We start from the raw sequence: 25,835 nt of genomic DNA, 5'->3' as shown, positions 1-25,835 counted from the left end.
TACCTAAAAAGCAGTATGTAGGATTTTATGGACAGCATGATATGGGATTTAAGACTGTGCAGAAGTTTTAAAACTGTTTATTTTCATGTCAGTCTTTGTTACTTGGTCTTGGTCATGAAATGATGCTGAAGCAGTAGCAGAGATGTAATTTTAGTTTCGGTTTGGTTGTCCTGAAAATATGAGCATTTATGGGGGCTGGCTATTTATGGCTGCTAAAGTGCAGGTGATCACTTCTAAGCAGAGTCCACCACTCTTTAGTTCTGTCCTCTTTTGTCTTATGCTCTTTCATCATTAATGAAAATATTCCTCCCCAAGACAAAGTTGAAAAAAGCTGTTTTAAGTAAAAGTGATAGATGATCCTCATAAACAATTTCCTTAAGACAGCATTTCTTACCATAATGTTTGCCATGGGGCAAACATTACCCAGTAAAGGCAGGCTGTACTTAGACCTCTGTGTAGAGAGATGTCACTCATTTAGCCCATCTCTGATGCCTGGTTTAATTGATTTTTAAACTAAAGTGAGGTGTAACATTTTACATTTCAGGTGAAAATTGAACTTCCCACTCAACTCCATAAGAAACACCACATTCTGTTTTCATTTTATCATGTCACCTGTGATATAAATGCAAAAGCTAATGCCAAAAAGAAAGAGGCTCTGGAAACACCAGGTACCTGTAGTAGAATTATTTTCAATTATAAATATGCATTATATACATTCAAATAAGGATTTCAAAATTTTTGGCTGGATGTTATTGTCTTCCTTTAAGCTTTGTTATTCCAAAGAGTCCTATTTATTTGTTCTTGTGCACAGTGGGGTTTGCCTGGCTCCCTTTGTTGAAAGATGCCCAGCTGGCTTCCCAGGAGCACCAGGTGCCAGTGGCCAGCAGCCTGCCCCCCAACTACCTGAGCCTGCAGGAGCCAGCAAGCACAAAGGTATTCACTCCCCCTCCTTGCCACTCACATGGCACAGAGCTCTCATTTCCAGGTGTTTTTCATGAGATCAGATTTCCATTTGCATTTGCTGAGGATAGTAAATGTAAATAGGGTTTCTGGTTTAGAATATTTATTTGTATATCCCTGACTATAGGAACTAATATATGGGGCATTGAGCTGAGTGTCCTATGCTGCTGATCCACAGGTGTATATGGACAAAGTGTATTTTATGTATTCTACAGTCTTATAACTCCTCAAAATGTGAATCAGAGTGGTCAAAAAGAGCTTCTTTCACAAACTCAGGCCATATGACATTCATTCTCCAGCTGATGTGATCCACAGTCATGATTCATTCTCCAGTTTTGTGGTGTGATATCATATTTTCCTGCTGATCCAGTCCAGCTTGGATTATTTCTGCCTCCTTGTGTTTGTTTTGCCATTGTCATGAGGACAGGGTGGGGCAGGATCTGGTCCCTTGAATGGCAGCATTGGTCTTGTGCTGAAAAGTGGGTCTGTGCTGCAGTGATGGTGTTTGTGAAAGCACAGCAGCCAGTGCAGGTCAGGCACTCTCATGTGCAAAGCTGTGCACTGAAAATTTGATGCAAACTTCAATAAGTAGGAAACAGGTGGAAAAATATGTTTTTGTTGTTTTTGCTTTGACAGCAGATTGGCAGTGATATAAAATGGGTAGACAGTGGGAAACCCCTTTTCAAAGTCTCTACTTTCGTTGTATCAACAGTAAATACTCAGGTAAGCCAACATTCCCCTTAGCTCTGTGACCTGCTTACACACAAAAAGTGTCAGGGCATGTCTGAAAGGGGTTTTTAAATCATGCATGAATTGGTTTCTATGACATTTAAAGATTATTTCAATACAGAAGGACAAGATGCCAATGATGGAATACATATTTTAAGGTGACACAATTCAAGCAAAAGTAAAAATTGTTTAACATTATACCAATAGAAAAATTGTGGAATATCAGTTTAAACAGCAAGAAAATAAATTATAAGCACCACCAAGAAAACAAAAGTCTGGCCTTTGAAATTTCATGGGTTGTGAGGAAAAAATTATCCACTCACAACAGTGAAAAAGGATTTGTCAGAGCACCTGGCATTTAGCAAGCTGTGCTGACCAATGGGTTGGACTCAATAAATTGATTTTCTTTCTGTGACTCCCATATAAGATGGTGGGGACCAAGTGTGTTTATGGGTGTCATGGGTGACTGCTGTAATCAATTTCTGGCACCAAATTCTAATCCTTTATAATATACATTAATTTGAATGTTTCCTATTTTAGGATCCCTACCTGAATAACTTTTTCCATCAGTGCCAGGAGAGGGAAAAGGATCTGTCTCAGCCTCCTACCTCAAGCTTTATCAATTCTTGTAAGGTAAAGTAACCCATATAGTACAACCCACAAATTGTACTGTACAACTGCATTTAGGGCTTTCTCTCCACTCATCCCCCACTGCAGAGCTCCAACCATGGCACAGGTTTACCAGGGGGCAGAGGGTCTGTGACAGCTCCAGTCAGATGGACCTGATGTGACAGATGCTCTGCTGGTCACCAGCTGCCTCCCATCCCCTCTCATCTAGAGCAGGGCTGCATCTGCCCCAGCAGCAGCTAATCCAGCCATGCCAAGCTCTGATCCCATCAGGGATCAGGGAATGTTGCCCCAGTAATGTCTGAGGAAGGGAGATGTGGAGCTTCAGTATTGCTGATAATCCTCTCTTGCTTTAAATAACTTCTATCCTAACCTCCTCTAAAATCCTGGATGCTGTTCCAAGGGCTGCTCAGGGAATTTGATGTGTATAAATCAAGGGTGCTTGTTGCCTCCCAAGTTCTGAAACCAGAAAGAACATCTGCAAAAATGAAGCAAGAGCTGCATTAAATGTGCCTGTATTCAGTAGAGGTCAAAAGCTCTGAGAAGAAAGGAGTGTGACCAGCAAATTAGAGGAGCAGCAGATAAATGTAAGGTCCTAATTCTTCATCTGTTCATGAGTGCTGAAATCCAGAGTTCTTGCTGTGCACTATGCTAGTGGAACATTAAAGTCAGATGAGCAAGAAAAGTGAAGGCAGATGTGACTCTGTTCCATCTCTGAACTGACTGGAACATCATATTATGACATTTATTGTATTTCCTTTTAGCACTCTAAAATCCAGCAGGTGTTTGGGGGTTTAGATGTTGGCACCATGTAGGTGCTTTCCCCCTTTCCTTCACTGGTGATGTTTTCCTGTAGGAGTGTACCTTCATCAGGTACCAGCTGCTTGGGAAGAGATTTTTTTCTTTAATAAACAAAGAATAGTTCCAATAAACTGTGGTAGTTCCCTGGACAAATCCATAAGGATGGCCACTACTTTTGTTTGTAGATGCAGCTCTACCTGCAGACCTGAAAAGACTGGCTGTGTTTTCAAATACTGTCTTGATTTAAAGAAATTATTAAGTTATGTGTTCACAAATCAAAGCATCAGTGTTATTTAGAGGTTATACCTCTTCAGACTGAGGTTTAATTAATTTTTGGAAAGCCATTAAGCATAATGGGCAAAGTTTAGGAATCCATAAAAGCTTTAAAACTTGCTAGTCAGTAAGCTGGTTGTCTAAACCACCAGAATTGCACCATTCTTTATCTGCTGTTTCTAGTTTACCTTCTGAAAATATTCCATTGAATTTATTAGAAAACAGAGACAGTGTTGTATGCAACAAGGAATTAACTATGCAATATGACCATAGTAAATAAGCTTTCCTAGGATATTTTGCTTTTATTTATGAATTGTTAGTACTTTGTTAGAAGTTCTGGAATTATTTGGACATACCCGAAATAAAAACATAGGAGAAATTCAAAGAAATTTGTTTTTTTTTTATTAAAAGCTCAGTGCCTTCCTTGGTTAGAGAAGATAATAAAATGTCAGGATAGCATGTTAATATTCATTTTTACCACCGTGCTTTTAACAGAAGTGTTTTAGCCACCACATGTCGAATTTATCAGATCTCTGCATCAAAAAAAAAGAGATAAAATACTATACATTTTCTAGTAAAAATCCTAGAAAATGCATATTTTGGAAAGAGTTGACTTCTTTTATTGCCCTCAGATAGTATCCTTAGTGAAATATAAAAATTGGTTTTGGTTTCTCTCCTTTTTTTTCTTGCCCTTAAGTCAGTATAGCACAAGATACTGGAATTCTGAAATTTGGACAATACCTACAGTTGTGTTGATGGTCATATTTAAAATAAGCCTCATGGGGAGCCAGTTCTGTACTTGGTTGCCCTGTTTTCCTGCTGCTGTTACCAGTGGCTGCTCTGCATTTTACCTGCTGGCGCCTGCCAGCTCTCATTGCTTACACTGAAAGTCTCTCACTTTCCTTCTTACCTCCCTTACAGAATTTGTTGAGGATTGAGAAGATCCATGTGATTATGAATTTTCTTCCTGTAGTCCTGAACCAACTCTTCTGGGTTTTGGTGCAAAACAGTGATGATGAAGTTGCAACAGCTGTGACCAGGTATCTGGATAACTCGTGTGGGATGTACAGAATTCACTCAGGAGCACAAATGCAGATGTTAGTCCAGTTATTGCTGCTCATTTAGACTTCAGTAGGTGGGCATGCTGCTTCCCCCCAGAACTGGGCTCTGCAAATAGCACATGGAAGCGTTGGGATCATGTGGCTGGAAATTATTGACCATGGTGGGGATGTCTGATTGCCCTGAGGCAATCCCAGGGGAAGGTCTCATTCCTGAGCAGCTAAGAGTTTCCTGACAAAGCTGGGTTTCAACTTTGGCTTCTACTTGGTTCTGAGGATGTGGAGTTCAGCACGGGGAGAGCTCAGCATCTTGTGCATCCAGTGCAGATGGAACCAGGTCACACCCTTCAGGGGCATTTTTTAATTAGAATATATCAGCAATAACTGAAAAGCAATAGAAGCATTTTCCAGAGAGCAGGCAAACAACTGCAATGATTTGCTGAGTCTCTCACCCCTCACATAATGAAATTGTCTTTATTGATGCTGTTAATCAGGGCAGCAGGAAAAAAATACTGGCAAGATTATTATTATTGGTCTCTGCAGGAGGGCAGAAAGTTGTGTTGCATTTACTTGTGTCCATAGTGATGTTTTTGTTGTCCTTCCTCCAGCAGCTAAACATGGGGACTACAATACTCCTACTAGGAAAAAATTACCAGTGTCCTCTGCAACCCGTTAGACTGATCTGCTGTCAGTGTTCTTCCTTTCCTTCCACAGACTGTGCTTCAGAATTCATTCCTGAAGAATGATTATTTAGGGGAACTTAAAGGAACAAGGAAGCAGAGTTCTCCATCTTAGCCTTGGAAAGCAAGAGTTTCAATCTGCTTTATCAAAGGATCATTTTTCAGGGCAAAGTCCAGTTTTACCACAGCTGGGTACTATGGTTAAAAGATCCTTTCCTCATAAGTGTGTGGGATTTCATCACTGCACACTGTTTTTAAAGGGAGAGAGGCCAGCAGACCTTTGTTGGGGACACCTTTGTGGCCAGCAAATCAACTGATGTTAAGTCTAGAGAAAATGATGAATTGTGTCCTAGGGTAGAATTTCAGCATCAGTTAACTGGCTGGGAAGATGCTGCAGAAGAAGCAGCTGTTTAAAATACAGGTTTAATGATTAGATGGGAAAATGGAAGGATATTATTTTTTGCCATGCTTCAAATTTTGACTATACGCACACCTGGCCCAAAAAAAAAGGAAAATAAGAAGGATCCTCAGTGTTTTTCTTGCATGTGTGGTGTCTTGTCTTTTGTGCTGGCAGAGCTGATGCCAATGGGAATATGCATGTCTGCTGTGTGTCATTCATTGATGTGTCCTATATATACACACTGTGTTTTGCTCTGAATAGCTTGAAGCAGCTTGTGTTGAACTTTCTGAAAGCAACAACAACAGAATGAGAGCATGGATTGGCTTATGTGTTGTGGAGGAAGCATTATTCCTTTCATGCTCATGCTTATTTACTTGTCTGGGGGCCCAGTCATGTCATCATTTCTCTGTCACATTTTTGCCAGAACTCATTTCAGTTTCAAATCATAATGAAGGTTAAAAAATCAGAATGCCCACAAATAATTGCCATAGCTTTTGTGTTTTGCTACAAGTTTTGCTTCTCCTGCTAAAAGCAAGAAATGAGATAAATTAAAAATACTTAAGGGACTTAGAAAGCTTTTGGATCCAATAATAAGAATTGCCAGAAGTCATTCAAATCACCAAGACAGTCAAAAGGAGCACTTGTATGTGGGCCATATTATTAATCTATTTTAGTCATACTGTTACTATGCCTAACCCTGAATTCTTTAACATAAAAATAAGATTATAAAATTGCAGAGTCTTTTTTATATTAAGTATCCTTTAAAAATGAGCTCCCAATAATCAAAAGGAAAGGATATGGTCAAGTTGAAGACTTCTTGCCTAGATTTGTGTTTTCTGGAACAGGATGATCTCAAACAAGGATGATTTGAGATATAAATTGAAGAGAAAACTTTGCTGCCATTCTCACTTTCACACAGTTAAATTCACAGTTTCCTGCTGTTTGTAGGAGCTCAGGTTTTGAGCGTGAGCTCAGTTTTTGAGCTTGGTGTGAGCCAAGCAATTTTCTTCTCTGTGGCTGATCCCCAAGCTTGTCTGTGGTGTCTTCACTTGTCTGTGCTGAGATGAGTGCAGGGACAGGAGCAGCCAGTGCTGCAGAGGGACCTGCTCAGGCTGCAGCCCAGCCCTGGGCTTGTCTTTGAGCAGCTGTGCCAGCATGAGCAGAGTATCAGGGGATTTGCACAGTTACAAAGGGCTGAGAGAACTTAGCAAGTAGCATTCCTGGAGAAAGGTGCTCTTGCCTCTCTGTTTCATTAAAATATTCTAGTTTTTGTTATCCCTACATATCCAAGACCTGCGTAAAGTTCAGTTAGTTAATGTTTTCTCTTGTTGTGGTGACAGTACAATTATTATCCTTAACACTGGGTGCAATATTAAGCAAATGCATATATAACAGCACAGTCCAAGCAGTGGAAAGCCCAAGAAATGACTGGCTTTTCCCAGTGGACAGATTTTGCACGTTATTCATCATTTGGATCATATCCCTCATGCACTGTTTCAGATGAGCTTACAAGAACAGTACAATGTGAGTATCAAGAAGACTTCCTCTGCCTTATGACAAAAAGTAGCTCAATTTTTGTTCTGCTTTTATCTTCCAGAGTCCTTACCAACATTGTTGCCAAGTGCCATGAAGAACAACTAGACAACTGCATCAATTCTTACGTGACGGTACGGCCGGTGTTGAAATGTTCATGTTTTTGTGGAGAGATGAGTTGAGTTTGGTGGTTTTGTGGGTTTTTTTCCTGTTTACTCTTAGTTCTACTTGTTTGTAGCTTTTTCTGCATTTGCATCATAATTTTCTACCACTGAGAGACTCTGGTTAAGAGACTTTAAAACTCTTCTGTTGAGGACAAGCAGCTGCTCAGGTCTCTGCTGCTGCTGCAGCTTTTTTTTTCCCATAGAACACCAAGCTGAGCAAGCAGAGAAGGGAGAAGCTGCAGTGCTTTCAGCTGATAACCAGAACTTATATTTTAGAGCCAAAACCTGGTGCAAATGTACTACCACTGAGCTTTTAGGAGGGTAGGGTGTCAGTCTTTGAAATGATGCTAAAGCAAGTATTTCCCACTGTGCAGGGTTTGAGAGAAGGGAAGGGGCAGTTAACATGAAAGATTGTGAAACTTCACCTCTACAGGTACCAGTAGAGACATTTGATGCTGCTTGCAGTCTGTATGAATGTATGTGTTCACAGGTCATGCACCTCAGCCTCTCAGTAGTTCAATTTTAGTCTCAAGTACCCCAGTTTAAGCACAGAAGAATTCTGCTGAGGTCCAGCAGAGCTCTTCAGGCTCCAAAATAAATAAACTATGTAACATGTAAATGAAGTTAATTAAATGGGTATTAAAACTTCTTCTACTCAATACCTTTTCAAAATTGCAGTAGATATCTACTACATGACCAGCTAATAATGTTTGAAATTTCAGGTGATCATTAAGTTACACCATAAGTCCACTTGGTCTGTTTTCTCATTTCCAGCAGCAGTCAAAACTCAGTAACTGGTAATCTCTTTGTTTTCCATCTGTAAGGAAACAAATGCCTACTTTACAAATGCTGTTTTGGGAGTAAGTCGAGAATCGTGACTCACAATGCAGCAATAATGTGAAATTACACTGACTTAAATAACTGGACCCAGAAGTGCCAAACTGCACAGGGAGAAGCTTATGGCATCTGCTGTGGAAACAAAGCTGAATATTAATAATGTGTTTTCAAGAAATATTTGTTTCTTTTGCCAACCTGGTTGTATTGAAAAGATTTTTAATCTCAACTGATTCCCTCTCAGAGCTCTTGCTTTAGGGAAGGTGCAGTGGTACCAAACCATTAGCTTAAATTGTTGAGTCATGGTAGGTTTATGAGTTCCTAGCAACTTGGTAGGTAAATTCCTCCCCTGGGGGCTCAGTTTTTACAAGGAGTATAATTTTGCCCATCAGTCAGCTGCAGTGGGTGCTCTACACCCTTCAGGATGAGGGGTTGTTACCAGCTCTGAGTAGCTGTTGCCACTGGAGGGAAGGAGCAGGTGAGAGGTGACCTGGACTAGGTGTGTGGAAAACCCTCCACTCTTCCTCTGCTTGCCTTTCCTTTCCTTCCCAGGTGGAATGGCTTGAAAGGCAGTTTGAAGGTGTCAGGATCCTATAATCTATTGAGAATTAAATGATAGCTCTGATTTTAAGCAGAATTTCCTCTTGATTCACATTAAGCTGAAATCAGCAGGATGCTGTGTTCAAAACTGAGGTTCTGTAGGGTTGTGCCATTACTTCCAGGGAAATTAAACTTTATGTGAATGGATTGTTTGCTCAAGATCTTTTGGCAGCAAAGATTGTCAGCTGTTAGTGGCACACAAATGATTTATCATCTCCTACTGAGGCTTTTTTGTATTTGTTTTAATGCACATTTGAATTTTTTCATTTTTTCTTTTTCCAGTATGTGTTCAGGACCAAATCATTTGATGAAAGAACTGTCCATGAGGAGCTATCCAGGAATGTGACTGGGCTGCTGAAGTCAAATGAACAAGTAACTGTGAAACAGGTCTTAAAGGTGAATGATAGCTTGAATTAGCACATTTGTAGTTTTACTACTGGTTTTCTGCCTGAAACTCACTTATCTCTTTCTCCTCTTCCTTTTCCCTGTATGACCTTTGTCCAAATCATGTCCTGCAGTGATTCCACAGTCAGAATGAGCAGAGCTGCTCCAGGTTCTCAGCATAACACATATCTCACGATGCTGTGGTTTGCATAATAAAATTCTTCCTGTCTATTGCAGCTCAGTCAGAACCTGAGATCTAATTCTTACACAGTATGATGTGGGTAATTGCTTTTAAGATACTCTGTTTTAATTTTTAACTTGGAAGATGCAAGGAAAATATTGATCTGTATGAAATTCATACATCTGTAAGGTCTGTCCCTGAGACTCTGGGTTATAATACAGGAGCTGCCCAGGACTTCCCAGAGACAAAAAATGTGTTCACCTGTTTAAAATGAACCAGTTCTGATTTTCTTTATTGAGCCATTAGCAAAAATAGTCTGAAAAAAGCATAAAACCTGTAGAAATGGTGGGCCAGCCACAAAAAAGTGCCTGTGGTTGGGTTTATTGTGGGGAGGTATGGGGTTTTTTTCAATGTATAAGCTTTTGGAGTGTATTTGTTTCACATATATCCTGAGACATTAATCTGTATCATACTTATTCACCATTTCAAATGGTATTTGAAGAACCACTCTGTTCAAGTACCATCTTATTCTGTGCCAAATTACCAAATATCTGCTGGAACTCACAGGGTGCATTATTCTCTGAGGTTCTCTGCATCACACCTTTCTGCCAGTCCCTGCAAGCAAACCATGAAGACAGTGCTCAGTAGGAATGGGAGTTTGTAGGAGTGCTGTTTGGAGGCTCCTTATTGCAAAAAGCCACAGTGACAAAATGCCTGAGATGGCTTCACCTCTTTTAAGGACACGATCCAGTGTTACTCAAATACATGGCACTTAGATTTTTAAATTTATTTGTCACGTAGTGTTTAACGCTGTGCATTACCAAGACATGCAATCCATCTGTAAGGAATGGTGATGCATCATAAGGTGTTTATCAGGTAATCATTATTCATGCTCTCATTTCCTTCTTTTGAACAGCATTCCTGGTTCTTCTTTGCAGTCATCCTAAAATCAATGGCACAGCACTTGGTTGATACAAACAAAATAAAGGTAAGTTTATATACAAAATCTCTTAGGGAAAATATAAAATGCAGAATCCTGGCAAATACACTTGAATGTACTTGAACCTAACTGCTTGGCTGGCCAATAAAATAAATCCTGTGATACTTGGTAAAATATTTAGTTGACTTACAAAAACATTATCTTACCTGCTAGGCTCAAACCTGTTCTTGATTGTACAAAGACAGGTTGAGGACATATTTCCCATTTGCCTATGAACCAGACTCTTCTGTGTGGGGTTTGTGCTCAGAATAGATCCATGGAACTCTAGGAATATTTTTCTTCTATATAGAATGACCAGTGTTTTATTGTCTTTATTCTTGGCCAGAATGTTTGATGTGCAACATCATGCACTCTTCAGTTGATGATCTATTCCCTGCTTAGGTTTCTCGGACTCGGAGGTTTCCAGAATCATTTCAAACTGAGCTGGACACACTTGTGATGGTTTTAGCAGACCATGTTGTTTGGAAGTACAAAGATGCTCTTGAGGAAACCAGGAATGCAAACTACAGCACTGCCAGATTTCTCAAGGTGAGGTGTTCTGGCATTACAGCACGTGCACTTACTTCCCCATGTTTAATACAAACTCCAGACCAGTCCAGTCTAGTCAAAGGGAGTAAAACCAATTCTGAGTGGAGATGGCTCAATTTCCAATTTCAGTGGTGACTGTTCAGTTTTCTATGGCCTTTGGTCTTTGAGAATGCAAAAGCTTCATGTAAATCTGCTCTAAAGCAATTTTAATTCATTTCTGTCTATGCTCTTAAAGAGTCAAAGTTTTGCAGATTCTTACCTTATATTCAAATGTGTTAAACATTTGGTAAGGAATGTGAGTTAGACTTAAGTTGATGCTCTTTTGTCAAATGCTGTAATTCTGAATGACTGTGGGTGGATTAACTGTTCCTAATCAAGGAACCATGTTTGAATGTGTGTAGCAGAAGGCTTTGCTAGTTTTGCAGAGTTCAGGAACTGCAGAGAAGGAGGGAATTCAAGATTGCATTCTCTACCTGTAGGCTGAGTCTGCAAGGAAAAGATGTCAGTAACTGCAGAACCAAGGCCCTCAAACCTTCACACCTGCTGACAATATTTAGCCCCAGCAGTCAGGAAGAGCTGTGTTCTCACCAGGAAGCAATGTAGTGTCACACTCTGTCCCAGAGAGAGAGCACAGCTCAGACCATGAGCATTGGGGCTGGGTTGGTTCCTCCCCACTCCCTGCCCTGTCACTGAGGGGATGCTCAGCTCAGCTGCCTCCTCCAGTGGGGGATGCAGTGCTGCCCCACAGGAGTGGCTGCACCAGAGAAGCTTTCTCCAGTGCTCTGTACATTGTGGTGGTTGCTTTAGGCTGGAGACACAGTGAAAATAAAGTTTGATTAATTCATTATTACTGAAAACAAATATAAAAATCAAGGGAGATTCACCAGGTCCCTGATGTTCCTTGACCTGCCTAATGCTTATCTCATCTGTACACATGATTCCAGTGTGCAGGTGACAAAATTGATCAGCCTGGTAACTGAGGCCATGTACTGGGTTTTTTCTATAAAATAGTAATTCTTTTTTCCCCCTTTCTTAGCGCTGTTTTACATTTATGGATCGTGGATTTGTGTTCAGGATGGTCAACAACTATATAAGTATGTTTGGGGTTGGAGATAGCAAGGTATGGCTCTGATTTATTTGTTTGTGTCTGTTTTTCTAGAGTGACTGACTAGCAGAATGTATTTTATATTGAAACTATTTATGATTCCATGACTTCCCCGTGCTCAGAACTCAAGTCAGTGAAAACATTTAGAGTAAATATGGATTAAAACCTCCTGGGTTTAATATCCATGTGCCCCCTTCTCTGGGAGTAAATAGCCATGTTCAAACAACTACTCAGTGAGACCTGCATAAGCAGACTCTGCACAGACTGCTCAGACCAAAAAATCCAAAAGACTGAATTTAAGCTTTAATTTTTTGAAAGTACATCTGTCTATAAATATCATAAGCAGTAATTTTCTTTGAGGAGAATAAAGTAAGAGCATATTAAAAAGTTATCATTGTGTAAACTCAAGTGAGCTTGTAACATCTTTGCTTTGTGTGAATGCCATGGTCTTACCTCATTGGTGATGCAAGAAGGTAAATCTAATCCAAATTAGTTTGTGCTGGCTATGAGTAAAATTCCCTGCAGCCTGAATTTCTTCTGTAATACCTGCACTAGTCACTGATACAGTTTGAACAATAAATCTCAAACAGCAGGAGGTCCCCGAATTATTCAGCATGACTCCTTTGCTCTTCATCCATCAGGATGAGTCACAGGCGTTTTCTCTTCCATGCCAGAGTTTGAGCATATATTTAGTACCACAGTGTAGTCAAGATATACACTTTGAATGATTCATCTTTCCTCAGAAAGCTCACAAAGCTTTTGTCCATTAGCTTTTTATAATTCTTTACTGGTAATATGTGCATTTGTAGCTGAAGATTGAGATTACTCCAGGTCTGCTTTGCTTTTTGCTAAAACCAACTTCATTCTGAACTCAGGACTTTCCCTTAATCTCTGGAACAGCTGTAGAATGGAGTCTCTCAGTTATTAATGTCATAGCCTGAAGTCTGTAATTCTGTAAATAATATTATGCAATCTGAAAACTGTTTCCACATTTCAGACTTCCCTAAATACATTCAGCCACAAAAACAGATGTTTAATTAAAAAAGACCATTAATGGTCACTAGAAAAGCCTAAGGTTAATCAGTGTGTAGAGCAGTACTTAGCACCTTCTTGGCAGTAAGTGTGTGAACATTGCCAGCATCCCTCCAGACCCATCTGCCAGTGTGTGGAAGAGATTCACTGTGGAGCTGTGACAGATGTGCAGCTGGAGCAGCTTTGTGCCACTTGGAAACAATAGTCACAAAATAAAATCAGAGATTTCTGAACTCAAGGAGAGAGAAGCCTTGCATCATTTTAATTTCAGTCCAATGCCTAAGCTGTAGTCAGTCTTCTGAATGTGCTGAAAGATTTCTTTTTCTGTGTTTTTTGCCTCTTTAACTTGATTATTTATGTATCAAAAGAAGATACTGCAATCTGACCTGTCTTTTCAGAAAATTGAAGTGTATATTGTTGCCTGAATATTTTGTGGGTGTATCAGTCTGTAGCAGTGTAGTTTCAATATATTGTAATTCTGGATGAAGCAACATAATTTCTGTTCCAGGGAAATGTCCCTTATGGTATTCCATATTGTGACATTTAAATATTGTTTTGAGAAACATGTATTTAAAAGTTGAAATACCTCATTAGAAATCAGTTCATTGCTGTGCTCCCTCAAAATGTCACAGTTCCTCTTGGGGAACACATTTCAGATGCTTCACTTCTTTATTTGCCATTAGCATGTCCAGCTAACATGCTGTTTTCCTGAAGAGATACTACAGGGCAATAAACAATATATTTTTAGGAGAAAATATTTTAGGAGAAAATTCCCTACCATCCCCTACTTGGTAGACTTAGAAAAGTGCATTTCCTGGGTATCCAAGCCTGTTGGTGGCAGCAGAAATGCTACAATTTAATTTTAGTGCAAATTAAAAGACTTTTACAAGTGCTTTCTAGTGTTAGGGCATTCAGAGTAACCCTGCTGCTGAATGACTACCTGGCCACTGAGAACAGTGAGGTGAGATGATGGAAATAAAAATGTGTTGCTGGAAATGGTGCATTGTCCTTATAGCTCAATATCACATCATTACAGAAGGAATGATAAATTCTCAAGGTAGGTGCAAGGCTCCAGAAATTATCTGGATGGCTTCTTTAAAGGGAGATATTAAATAAATAATACCAAAACTATATATTAGCCAAATCCCTTGGAGGTGGAACTCATTGGCATCAACAGAGGAAGTTTTTGCTACTGAAGCTCTGGGTGTGACATGTGTGGCTGAAACTTTATTTTAAAAAAAAAAGTCATAACAGCTATGATGGTTCAAAATGTCTGTGGACTGGAGAAGATACCTCACTATGATTCAATGCTAGGGTATATGTCATCAAAAGACCCAGTGTACCTTCATCTTCAATGAAAAATCATAGTTTAAAAATCCAAAAAGCTTCTTTGTCTGAGACAAATTCTTTTGATAACAGAGATGAAAACCACATGTTTACTGTTTGTGCAGCTTGGCATAGCAAGCTCTGAGGTTTCATTGTTGGGTATGAGTGTGAAGTTTGAGGTAGAGATAAGTAGTGAAGCTCTGTCTCACCATTTTCCCTGTTTTAATGTGAACTGAACCATTGCTTGTTGTGATTTTCAGACTTTGCACCAGTTCAAATTTGACTTTCTCCAAGAAGTCTGTCACCATGAGCACTTCATCCCTCTGTGCCTGCCCATAAGGTCTTCAAACATACCTGGTAAGGCCCCCTCAGGAGAATTCTGTGCCACAGTGAATTGTTGGGAGGTTCAAAGAGCAGGTAATAAATAACTCTCCCCAGAGCCATGTCTGTGCATCAGGCTTGGAAGCCCCCAACAGCTTTTCAGGTGTGGTACTTAAGCAGTGTGATAAAAATAACATTTCAGTTAAAAATAAAAATAATAAATTTTCAGTTAAAAATAAAATTTTACTATGCCTGCCTGTAAATAAATGCAACCTCTGGCAGCTCAGGGGGTGGGAGGTGGAAGCTTCTTACTGGAAGTTTTATCTGGAATTTTTGTGATGACTGAGTTACTAAATCAGTAAAGCTACTGCCATAGCCTTGGGAGGTGGTAAACTAGGAGAGGATTTCAACAGGTACAGCAGGAAGGGAGAGAAACAAAAAATGATCTCTTGTCTCCTTTTTACCTCAGTTTTCAGCATCAAAAAACGAGTTCAGTTTTGACACTCAGGGCTTTCTTTTTGAAAGTAGAAGCTGTTTAGTTCAAATTGGAGTCAAATTTTTTAAAAAGCAAGCAAATTTTTTTTTTACTAATAATTAAAAACTGCATTTTTTTGCCCATTTTCTTATGTTTATGAAAAATGAAGACACTGTGACGCCTTCAGAATCAGCACAGGAATATCGAACATCAGGTATGAGCAATATGACTGAATCAGTGAGCAGAATTTTACTTTGACCACTGCATTGTGGCAAATCTTAGACAAAAGTTATTTCTCATTTTCAGAAGTGGAATTGCTCTCAACCTCTGTGTTCTAGAACTCTTCTAGCTTAGGATGTGGGAACAACAATTTGGACTTTGTGCCTCCAAGAAGTCAATAGTCTAATGAGCAAACAGCTGAGATTCTCATGTGGGAATCATCTCATGTATATAAATCATCTTTTATTATTAAATAGTAAAAACTGCATGATTTTGGGAGATAATTATATTGGATTCATTTATTCTGAGAAATGAAGGGGCAAAATGAGGCAGTCAGGCCAGGAACTCAAGGTTTAACAATGGAACATTCGGAAAGTGAAGGGGATGGGCAGGATGTATGTAACCTATATATTAATTTAAACACTCCTGTCCATTCTGCCCCAAGACATTCCAGAGTACACACTGACCAATGAATTCTGCCGTAAGCATTTCCTGATTGGAGTCCTGCTGAGGGAGGTTGGCTTTGCCTTGCAAGAGGACCAGGACATCAGGCACTTGGCCTTGGCCGTGCTGAAAAACCTGATGGCCAAGCACTCGTTCGATGACCGATACGCTGAGCCGGTAAAGAAACTGCCTGTCTTTCCTCACTGCTTGCTCATGCAGCACCTAAACATCCATGGAACTTCCTTAGCCACTGCTATCTATTTATTGCTTTCTTGAGGATTATGTTGTGTCTTTTATTTTCAGGCAAAACAAGCACAAATAGCAAACCTGTATATGCCGCTCTATGGAATGCTTTTGGACAATATGCCGAGGATTTACATGAAAGATATGTTCCTCTTCAATATCAATACTTCCAATCAGGTAATCCATGTGGTTTTCTTGGAGCACTGAAATGATCAAAGTGAGCCAGTGTGATCCAGTGGGAAGAGCTCCAATTTTATGCTGGTCACCAGTTAGGTAGCAGAATACAGTTCTGAAATTGCTGATATATTTGAATCAGCAAAGTTTAATTTGGGAGGTCTCAATTTGCAGAGCACCTGCAAAACCCTGGGAGCCTGTACTGTCGTGAAACAGAATGGGGGTCTGGAACAGAGCCAGGACACTGCTGTCCCAGGGCTGGAATTTCAGGGTTAGCGATTTGGTGCCCCAGACAATGTGCCCAATGTACCACAAGCTGGGGTCTGAGGATGTGTCCTCGGGCAGGAGGCTGGGACACAGTGGTGTAAAGTAAACCTCCCATTGCCCATGGAGTCTTTGCAGGATTGCTTTGTGCCAAAGATGGTGCAACTGAGGGACCATAAGCTATACCAGGAGGCAGAGGGAATGCTTACAAGTAACTGAAGGAGGGAAGGGGTACAGAAACATCATAAAACAGCTTTAAACTGCACATCTGGAGAATATGTTTTTTTCACAGAAGATATGTTATAACCATACTGCTTAAAAAACTAGAAGCAGGTTTCTGCAGAGGTATTGTGTCTTTCAATCCTTCCAGCAAATGAAATTCCATTTCATTTGAGCATTGCTAATGGCAATTAATGTTGCTTTCCCAGTGCTGTGTTAATGCTTCAGAAACAAACACTAGTTAGACTTGACCAGTCCTTTACAGCTTCCACTGTGAGAGAGCCTCATATTGTCGGAAACTGCTCAGCACACTATGGCAAGCCTTGATCCTTCAAGGCTGTCATGTCAAAATAACTGGCAGTAGGTTCTCAAACTCAGAGTCTTAGAAAAGCCTCCTGGGTGTGCTGTCATTATCCAAGTTATGGATAATGATATGGAGTACTGGAGCTGGTTCTGTTTCTTTCAAATACAGGGATCCAGGGATGACCTGAGCACGGCTGGCGGGTTTCAGAGCCAGACAGCAATGAAACATGCAAACTCTGTGGACACCTCCTTCTCCAAAGATGTTCTGAACTCTATTGCAGGTACAAATGGCAGATTGAACAGACACATAGGCAGATTTGTGTGTATCTGAATCCATTGTGCTTTCTGCTTAGAATTCATGGAGGAATTCTCTTTATACCATATCCAGGGAAACATGGTGTGCAATGTTTCTCTTCCCTTTGGGTGTCTTTGGATTGACTTTCTCTTGTGAAGCTGTTCTACTTCCACTGCTTCACTTACCCTCCTGCTTTGGAATGATGCCAGTATTCAGGCTCTAAGAAATCCCTTTGCCTGAGTTCATTCTTGTAGTCTCTGCCTGAGTTAAAAATAGTTTCAAGATTTCACCTGAAAACTCTTGATGTCTCATGGAGGCAAATATTCATAGTTTGTCCATGCTTAACAGAAGAGTAGAAGCGCAACTTATTTTATTCGCTACCTCCAACCCTATTTCAAAATTCAAGGAAATGAATTCAGGCATCTTTCCACTGATTTTTCTGTCCTTAGGACAGTTCTTACAGAATGCAACAGGCCATTTTAATGCCAAGAAAAATGGCAAACTGAATCGTTGTACTTCAACTTGTTGCATGTTTTCAGTACTAAACATACCCATCAATAGCTTTGCTATTGGAAGTTCAAAGCACTTGTCTCAATCCAGCATGTGACACATTTTAAGTTCTCCATTTTTTTTTGTTGGTTTTTGTATCCATAAATGTTTTAGTTTAGCATGTTTGCTGTGACTTTCATTTACAGCCTTTTCATCAATAGCTATCTCTGCAGCAAACCATGCTGACTCCAGAGCTTCCTTAGCAAGTCTTGAATCTAACCCAAGTACCAATGAAAAAAACAGTGAGAGAACTGACACGTGTGAAAAGGTACATGTGCAAATGTTGGGAACGCTTGCTTGAGGTGAGAGTCCATCACTGTGCTTAATGAGGCCCTTTGCTGTCACCTCAACAGATCATGAGACCCTTGTCTTTGATTGGGTCAACTCTTCGTTTTGACAAGCTGGATCAAGCTGAAACTAGAAGCCTTCTTATGTGCTTCCTTCACATCATGAAAACCATTTCAGAAGGTAAAAACTGTGCATTCACTATTTAATTTATGCTGCTGTAAAATACTGTGAGTACTGAATCCAAGTGAGCATTAAATTAGAATAATTATCAGTGTATTTTACAGGCTTTGGGCTAAGTTTAATTCCCTGTAATGGATACATAATATATTTTAATATCTCCCCTTAGATGCACTGATTTCCTACTGGTTGCGAGCACCCTTCTCAGAAATAACAGACTTTTTCAGCATTTTAGAGTAAGTTTACTTTGTGGTTGTTTGATGTTTGTGTTGAATATTCTAAAGTGCTGGCTGCAAACAGTTCCTCTTTGGGTTTGTCCACCTATTGAAATAGTCTGAGATAGCTCTTGTATCTTAAATTATTTTGCTATAGTCTTCCAAAGTCATAAAGAGACATTATTAATAAGATACATATCCTCCAATATGTTGTAATTACCGTGAACAAGGGTCATAATGCTTTGGGTCTTCCTCCTAAAAGAGATTTTCATATTAGTTTCCCCTTTGGTGTTGAGATTCTGTCCTTCCTTTGATAAAAATATTTAGCTCCTCAAAACTTCCCAGCCATAAGGAAAGTCCTATAATGTAGGATGACCTGCTTTTCACATGCCCAGGGAGGTTTGCTCAGTGCAATCTATGCATGACTGCAGAATCCAGCAGGTAGCTGGTTTTGGAATTTCCTCACCATCTTGTAGTTGAAATGTGAATTATTTACCTTCAGCTGGTGATGCAGCAATGCTTTTGCAGCTGGGTTTTTGCCTTGCCGTCTCACCAGGCAGAAATCTTCAACTGTACACAAAGAGAACAGGGGTGTGCAAAGTGCTGCCACACCTCGTGTGTCCCTAGGGTGGGAGTTGCTGCATTCTGTTATTTTTGCTTACTAGCAGGTGCCTGTGCCATAGGTCTCATTGAGGCATTTTTTTCATAAGTACAAAGCCATTAATAGGCATAAAATGTGTTGTTTTATCTTTCAGGGTTTGTCTGCAAAACTTCAGATATCTAGGAAAACGCAATATTGTCAGGTAATTCTGTATTACAGACTCTGTGTTGCAGTATTTAAATATTGCAGCATTTATTAGACTTAAATGAGATTAGCAGTGTATCCATCAATTTTCTCTTGAAAGAATTTCTTTGTGAAACTGAAGCCGATGTATGCTTCATTTTTTCTTTTATGCAAATGATGTTGTTGTGATGTTCTGCATATCTGAGTAAATATCTGCTATAGAGGATGAATTGCATGATGTGATAACCATTATTGCATTTATAACCCAAAATACTGGGGCCGTTCTTGACCACATTTCTGTGCATATGCCAAACAAGGGAACTTTGAACACTGTGTTTCCATCCATGTCATGGAAAGATTAGTTTTAATGGGCATAGATAATTGTTTCACAGCAATAAAAAAAATCTCCTGCCTCCCTGACATCATGTTCAGCTGTGAAATGTGGAATGCACGCTTTGTCTCAGCTCATGTTTCATTTTTAATTTTATAGCACTGCTGTGAACTTGTCTATATGTCATGCACTGTCAAAATTAAAGGTCACCAGATGAACTAGTTCTTGCTCCACACCAGGTTTAGTCAGGCCTGCATTCACTCTTCAGGGACATGGCAAAATCAATGTCAGGTTTCATAACAGATCAACACTTATTTTCTCTTTCTCTTAACAGGAAAATTGCGGCTGCTTTTAAGTTTGTCCAGGCCACCCAGAATAATGGAACTCTGAAAGGTTCAAACTCCTCTGGCCAGGCATCAGGGCTGCTCTCACAATGGTAATGGTGCATTGAATTCCTAACTCTGTAAACCCCCAGCCTGGGCTCTCATCCTCCAGCCCTCATACTCTGTCATTGACTGAAAAGAGACTGACAAAATATGTAACAAATTTCAGAGGCCCCAGAGCTTTAAACTGCAAAAAAGCTGAGTCTCTCTGGCTTGACTTACAAGCTGTTGGTTCGTGTTGTGTTCAGGGAGTAATTCTGTCCTAGAGTAATTTTAATCATGTCAATTCATGAAATTACATTTTTAAAAGAAGTAGCAGGAAGTGTATTTTAAAATAATTTACCTGAATTTTGAGATGTTAAGTCCTCCTGAATTCTACACTAGTTACAAATATAAAATATAAAATCCTTTCAAAACTTAATAATCATTGGTATTTTAGTTCTAAGCTTCTCATTATAAATTAATGATGTGTTTGTCAGCATCAAAGAGGATTAAAACACATGAATATGCACACATGTATTTTTACTGTCATTGTCAGTTTATCATCATTTCTTTCACCTCATAGAAGCTGTATTATTTCTTTCTTGAACAGGATATATTTTTCTTATATTTTGAGTTAACAGAACTTACCTCAGTTTTTCTTCACCTGAAGACAGTTTTATAAACATCAGCCTGAAAAAGCTAATGCTTTTTTTTTCAGTGCTTAATGGAAGTTTTGTCCCCTGTGATTTCAAGAAATCACAGCACGTTTGTTTTGTCCACCTCACTGACTTCCTTCATCTTTGTTTCTCTGAAGAATTTTGCTTCATTTTGTTTAATTAGCCATTGAGAAGCATTGCATGGAACTGACATGGAAAATTCTGAATAGGCACAGTAGTTTATTCTTTTTTTCTGATCTTAATGATACCTTTCAATTGCAGGATGCATTCTACTTCAAGTCACGATGGCCACAAGCACCACAGATCTCAAACATTACCAATAATCCGGGGCAAAAATCCATTTTCTAACCCCAAACTCTTGCAGATGATTGACAGTAGCACTGCAAGTAAGTACAGAAATTATTTACTTCCCTCTGGAATGCTGTGGGATTTAGATCAGGCCTTTTCTTGACCAGAGGCTCTTAAAATTATGAGATTGGAGTCATCTATCCACTTCCCAGTCAGGTTTCTTCCCTCCTTTGGGGATGAACTGAAACAGAGGATGTACTCTCATCACTGGTGCAGCTGGTGAGAGTTGACTCAAATTTCTTCTTCTTTCATCTCATATGAGCAGTTTTCTTCAAAATACCACTTTGGTTAAAAGTGCAGTTAGGACCCCATCTCTGCTGTGATGAGACTTAAGGACGAGATTGCAGAATTAATCATCCTTAATGACACTCAGAAGATTGTTTTTAATCTTTCTTTTCTTATGCTGCAGGCACCTCCAACGAAACAGACATTGTACAGTATGTAGACACAGAGGCAAACATAGCTACAGAAGTTTCCCTCATAATCCTTGACCTGTTGTGTCTTTACACTCTGAATCACCAGGTATGTTTTGCTGGTTTTCTTTCCTGCTTGAACTGGTGGGATATGGGGTGAAAGGAAGGCCTGGGGGGAGCAGGCACACAGAAAATCTGAAATGCCCGACAGCAGAATAGGGAAATAAGATATGCCAGGCCTCAGTGAAGGTCTTTTAGAAGGAAATTGGTTCATAGTACCCAAACTGAATAGAAAGAGGTGGAAGAAAAACATCCTACATATCCAGGGCTATGTACAACCCTGCTCTTGGAAGTGTCTTGCATCTAGTATTACATCACCTTTTCTGAACCATGCTTATCTCACTAGATTTCAGTGATTTTCAACAACAGATTTTCAACCTGCTTATTATCTCTGTCTCTGCAAGTCAGCAGGTGAATCCTCTGCCTCCTTGAAAATTGCTCAGATTGCTTCAGCAAGCCCAGATGACTTGCTGAAGGTCTCAGAGCCACAATACAGCAAACAGCTCCTTTTGCATTTTAGTGCTCCCTCTCTGTCAGCCTAACCCTTAAATAGAGTGTATGCAATCCATGAGTAGTACAGGCATAGCAAATCCATGAGTAGTACAGGAATAGCAATTGCTTTTCTCGAAAAACTGCCAGAGTCTGCAGCAGGCTGGGAAAGCATCATCTGCAGAAATTTTACCTTGAAAACAGCATCTCTCTAGGAGCACTCCGAGGTAAGTCCAGCAGATCCTTCTCCTGTTTATTCACTTCAATAACCACAATGTCCTGTCTTGTCTGTGAACTTTTCAGAGGCAGCTCCAGCAATCTGACTGCCAGAATGTGTTGATGAGGAAGGTCTTTGACACACACATGCTCTTTTTGCAAATCAACCAGTCAGCAGCAGCTCTCAAACACGTCTTTGCTGCTCTCCGGCTGTTTGTGGGCAAGGTAACTCTGGGTTTATTCATGCCTGGCAATATGTTACAGCAAGTACAGCTTGGGGGCAATTGGACACTTGGCAAAAGTTCTGAACTTACTCTATTAATACTTATTCCTGACAAAGATAGTCTGATTTATTGCTGATTAAATGAAAGAAGTTCATAATGTCTCAAAAAACAGTTCTATTCTGAAATTGAAAAATTTGCTAAGAGGGTGAAAGTTTTAATGTAAGTAGATGAGTAATGTCCAGCTCTGTGGTTTATCCATTGCCTTTCCTGCTTTTGCCACCTATGGAGGAAAGCTTGAAACCCTAGAGGTCTGTGGTCCTTGTGGCAGATACCTGGTTTCCAGAATCCACCAGTGAATGGTTACTGCTGTCCCCAGAGGAACCAGCAGGAGAGTATTCCAGACACTTCACCAAAAGTTCATCCACACTAATACAGTTCTACAAATACCTGGTTTTAAACACAGGAAATTGTATGGATATGTGTCAAACTGTTTCTTTGTTTGCCTTGCATTTGTGTAAATTGGCATGGTCAATTAGGCACTTGATGCTAGCTGCAAAGGCTGCACAATTTCCAAGTCTCAGAGCTAGATGAGATCCTCTGGAAACCAACCAGAATGTACCACTCACATAACAGTTGCTCTGGGGAAGTGACAATAAGCAAGGCTGGCCTTGGTTCCTAAGTGTTTCTATGAAACACAAGAGTGTAGCTGAGTTTACAGCATGTGGCCTCCCTCTGGTTGTTGTCTCAGGGGAAAGAAGAGGAAATCATGCTTCTCCCAGGAGTGCAGCTGGAGCACATGGGGGAAATATGAAGTAAACCATCCACAGACAGCTTTAAATGACATCCCAGAGAGCTGGGAATAGAAGAATTCTATGCAATGGGGAAAATTAATAAGTCTCCAGAATTGCCCTTCTCGTTTATCCTATAGCTTTTGGGATTGCATTCTCCCTTCATGGTTCTGTGGGAGCAGGGATCTGTTGTGTTTCCTGCAGCAGAACCCCTCAGGCAGTAATTAAGATCTATAGCCCATGTGTGCATTTCTACCTCTCCTCCCTCACTCTGTTACATTCACCCTGCTGGCAACAGTGGGTATGATTTGAAGAACCCTCCTCTGTTGTCTCCTGCTCTTCAAACCCTTGACCTTTGGAAGTTCACTGACCTTGCTACTCAAAGTATTTTCCTTCTGCTGAACAGCTTTTTACCTGTGCAAAACTCCCCCTGCTTTTCCTGGCTAGCTGTTGTTCATTCCTGGCAGATTCCTTGCTGCTTCTGGGCTTGCTGTGTGCCAGCTGCTCTCTGGGCTTCCTGGAGGCCAGTTTGATGGCATACAGTGTTTGTAGGAAAATCTGAGTATTGTTCTTAATTAATCTTAATTTGAATGTGGGATTATGCTTTGTTTAAACCCTGGTATGAATAACTGTGGGAGAGTTACTGAAAGGTTAAAAAAATTGTTAATTCAGAGTAACTGCACCAAGACCTGAGAGTAGAATTGAACATGTTCACACATTTTTTTCAATAGTTCCCATCAGCATTCTTCCAAGGACAAGCAGATCTTTGTGGTTCCCTCTGCTATGAAATCCTGAAGTGCTGTAACCATAGGTCACGTTCAACTCAGACAGAAGCATCTGCTCTTCTTTATTTTTTCATGAGGAAGAACTTTGAATTTAACAAGCAGAAATCAATAGTCAGGTCCCATCTACAGGTAAGTGAAGTGTGAGATCAATATTTAACTGATGTGCATTAGTTTTTATCTTTTTTTTTATATACATTGAAGCAAGGCAATCCTTTTGCAGTCCTCAGACAGGCAGTTCTCTGTGGCAGCTTGATTTTCCTGCCAAGTCTGAAGTTGGACTGGATTCTCTGCTGTTCTTGGGCTGCTCAGCTCTGCTCCAGGGAGAGACAGCAGCTGTGAATGTATCTGCATTGCCAGATTAATGGCTATTCTTGACTCACGTGTTGCTTGCAGCAGTTGGAGCACAGCTGATGAAGGAACTAAACAGAATCTGACAATACAGGAACAGACATGTAAAGTCCAGTAATAACATATTTACACTGATAATGTGAGCAGCTACAAAACTTTGAAAGATTACTCACAGTCTCTGTCTTTGTACATGTTACCTTTATAGGAGAGGTATGAAATTACACTGTATGAAATTACAAGTACATCAAGTCATACTAAAACAGGGGTTAAAAACTCTTCTGAAACTCTTGATTTCTTTGCTAATTGCATCCTGTGCTTGCTCCCTGTGCAGCTCATCAAGGCAGTGAGCCAGCTGATAGCGGATGCCGGGATTGGCGGATCTCGATTTCAGCATTCGCTCGCAATTATAAATAATTTTGCTAATGGAGACAAGCAGATGAAAGTAAGAAACATTTTTTGTCAATCACTACCTCTTGCAAAAGGTCAACAATTTCACAGGAGCAAGTGTTTCAGTAAATAAAATTGTTGGTTCTATTAGCCAGTGATTTATGCATTCATAGTGTGCCTTTCTCAGGCAATCTGAAGTTCATGAACGTGTTTGTGACTCAGAAGCTTAATAAGTGAAAATAATATTTAAACAAACATATTTTTATTTGAAAATTGTATTATTTGTTATTTATTGCTTATTTTGTTAATTTGCCTCATGTCAGAGGTCATGCATTGGGACTAATGGAACACAATTGCAGTTAACAAGCAATTTTTAGTCTACAATTGCTCCCTTTCCTCTGTTCAGTAAATGTGTAGCAAAAACAGGCACAACAGTTGGGTTTTGTAAGACCTTGTTAGCTCACTGAAGGCGTACTTGGCTCTTAGACAAGTTACCACTGCTATTATAGTTATTGTCTATACAAAAATTGTTGAAAAAATATTCTGGTTTTTAATTTTTACAATTCTTGTCCAAACACATGTCAATGTGCATTTTCAGTTTTATACTTTGGAGGTGTTGTTCTTCTGAAGGTGACTTTAGGATATCTCCACTGAGATTATTATTAAAGTTAGCATAAGCAAATTGGTAGCTAGTTAGCAGAAGTAATTCAGTGTGTTATCTGATAAGATGTCATTACAATTCTATTTGTTTTTGAAGTCCAGCTTTGATTTCACAGCACTGCAGTCAGTCACACTGCTTCTGTGACTTGCTTATCTCTGTGTGACATAGAGGAGGGAGTATTCAATTTCATTTACTTTTTCTGAATGTTTTGCTTTTAAACAAAACAAAGGATGGAAATAAGTCTGAAAAGAAATGTATTTCACTGCTTATCTGGAAAAGAAAAACTGAGGAGCTGAGCTAAATATGTTGAGAACAGCTGGTGTGAGTAATATAAGGACTCTGTTTTAATCTAGCACAGTGTGAGAAGGTCAGGAGCCAGACTTGTGCTTTATTCCCATGGTGAAACATGCTGGGAGTGTAGTTAAGCAGGACTATCTATAGCACATGGTGCTGTTGCTCAGAGGAAACTGTGCAAGGGTCCAGTCCTGGACCCAGAAAGCAATGGAGGAGCACCTGTTCCAGTTCCCTGACTTCAGCAGGGCTGTTGGACGTGGCAGT

General features: G+C 39.9%; 1 protein-coding gene across 1 annotated transcript in view; it reads left to right on the top strand.

Moving 5' to 3' along the window:
• The window catches only part of DOCK10 (dedicator of cytokinesis 10), a 118,568-nt gene that overhangs the window by 75,109 nt on the left and 17,624 nt on the right, over positions 1-25,835 (top strand). The window contains exons 20-44 of the mRNA XM_066556246.1: positions 545-668; positions 812-933; positions 1,597-1,683; positions 2,230-2,322; positions 4,312-4,430; positions 7,126-7,195; positions 8,942-9,055; positions 10,141-10,212; positions 10,606-10,752; positions 11,789-11,872; positions 14,476-14,572; positions 15,181-15,225; positions 15,676-15,851; positions 15,978-16,094; positions 17,047-17,158; positions 17,868-17,989; positions 18,075-18,189; positions 18,356-18,422; positions 19,157-19,204; positions 19,851-19,952; positions 20,820-20,944; positions 21,316-21,428; positions 22,172-22,309; positions 23,828-24,010; positions 24,561-24,671. Coding sequence (XP_066412343.1) covers positions 545-668; positions 812-933; positions 1,597-1,683; positions 2,230-2,322; positions 4,312-4,430; positions 7,126-7,195; positions 8,942-9,055; positions 10,141-10,212; positions 10,606-10,752; positions 11,789-11,872; positions 14,476-14,572; positions 15,181-15,225; positions 15,676-15,851; positions 15,978-16,094; positions 17,047-17,158; positions 17,868-17,989; positions 18,075-18,189; positions 18,356-18,422; positions 19,157-19,204; positions 19,851-19,952; positions 20,820-20,944; positions 21,316-21,428; positions 22,172-22,309; positions 23,828-24,010; positions 24,561-24,671 — 2,703 coding nt within the window. The remainder of the gene's footprint in view (positions 1-544; positions 669-811; positions 934-1,596; positions 1,684-2,229; positions 2,323-4,311; positions 4,431-7,125; positions 7,196-8,941; positions 9,056-10,140; positions 10,213-10,605; positions 10,753-11,788; positions 11,873-14,475; positions 14,573-15,180; positions 15,226-15,675; positions 15,852-15,977; positions 16,095-17,046; positions 17,159-17,867; positions 17,990-18,074; positions 18,190-18,355; positions 18,423-19,156; positions 19,205-19,850; positions 19,953-20,819; positions 20,945-21,315; positions 21,429-22,171; positions 22,310-23,827; positions 24,011-24,560; positions 24,672-25,835) is intronic.

This window comes from Molothrus aeneus, chromosome 10, assembly GCF_037042795.1.
Source record: "Molothrus aeneus isolate 106 chromosome 10, BPBGC_Maene_1.0, whole genome shotgun sequence".
Lineage (NCBI taxonomy): Eukaryota > Metazoa > Chordata > Aves > Passeriformes > Icteridae > Molothrus > Molothrus aeneus.
The sequence above is the reverse complement of the archived record's forward strand: the minus strand, read 5'-3'. Positions and strand labels throughout refer to the sequence as shown.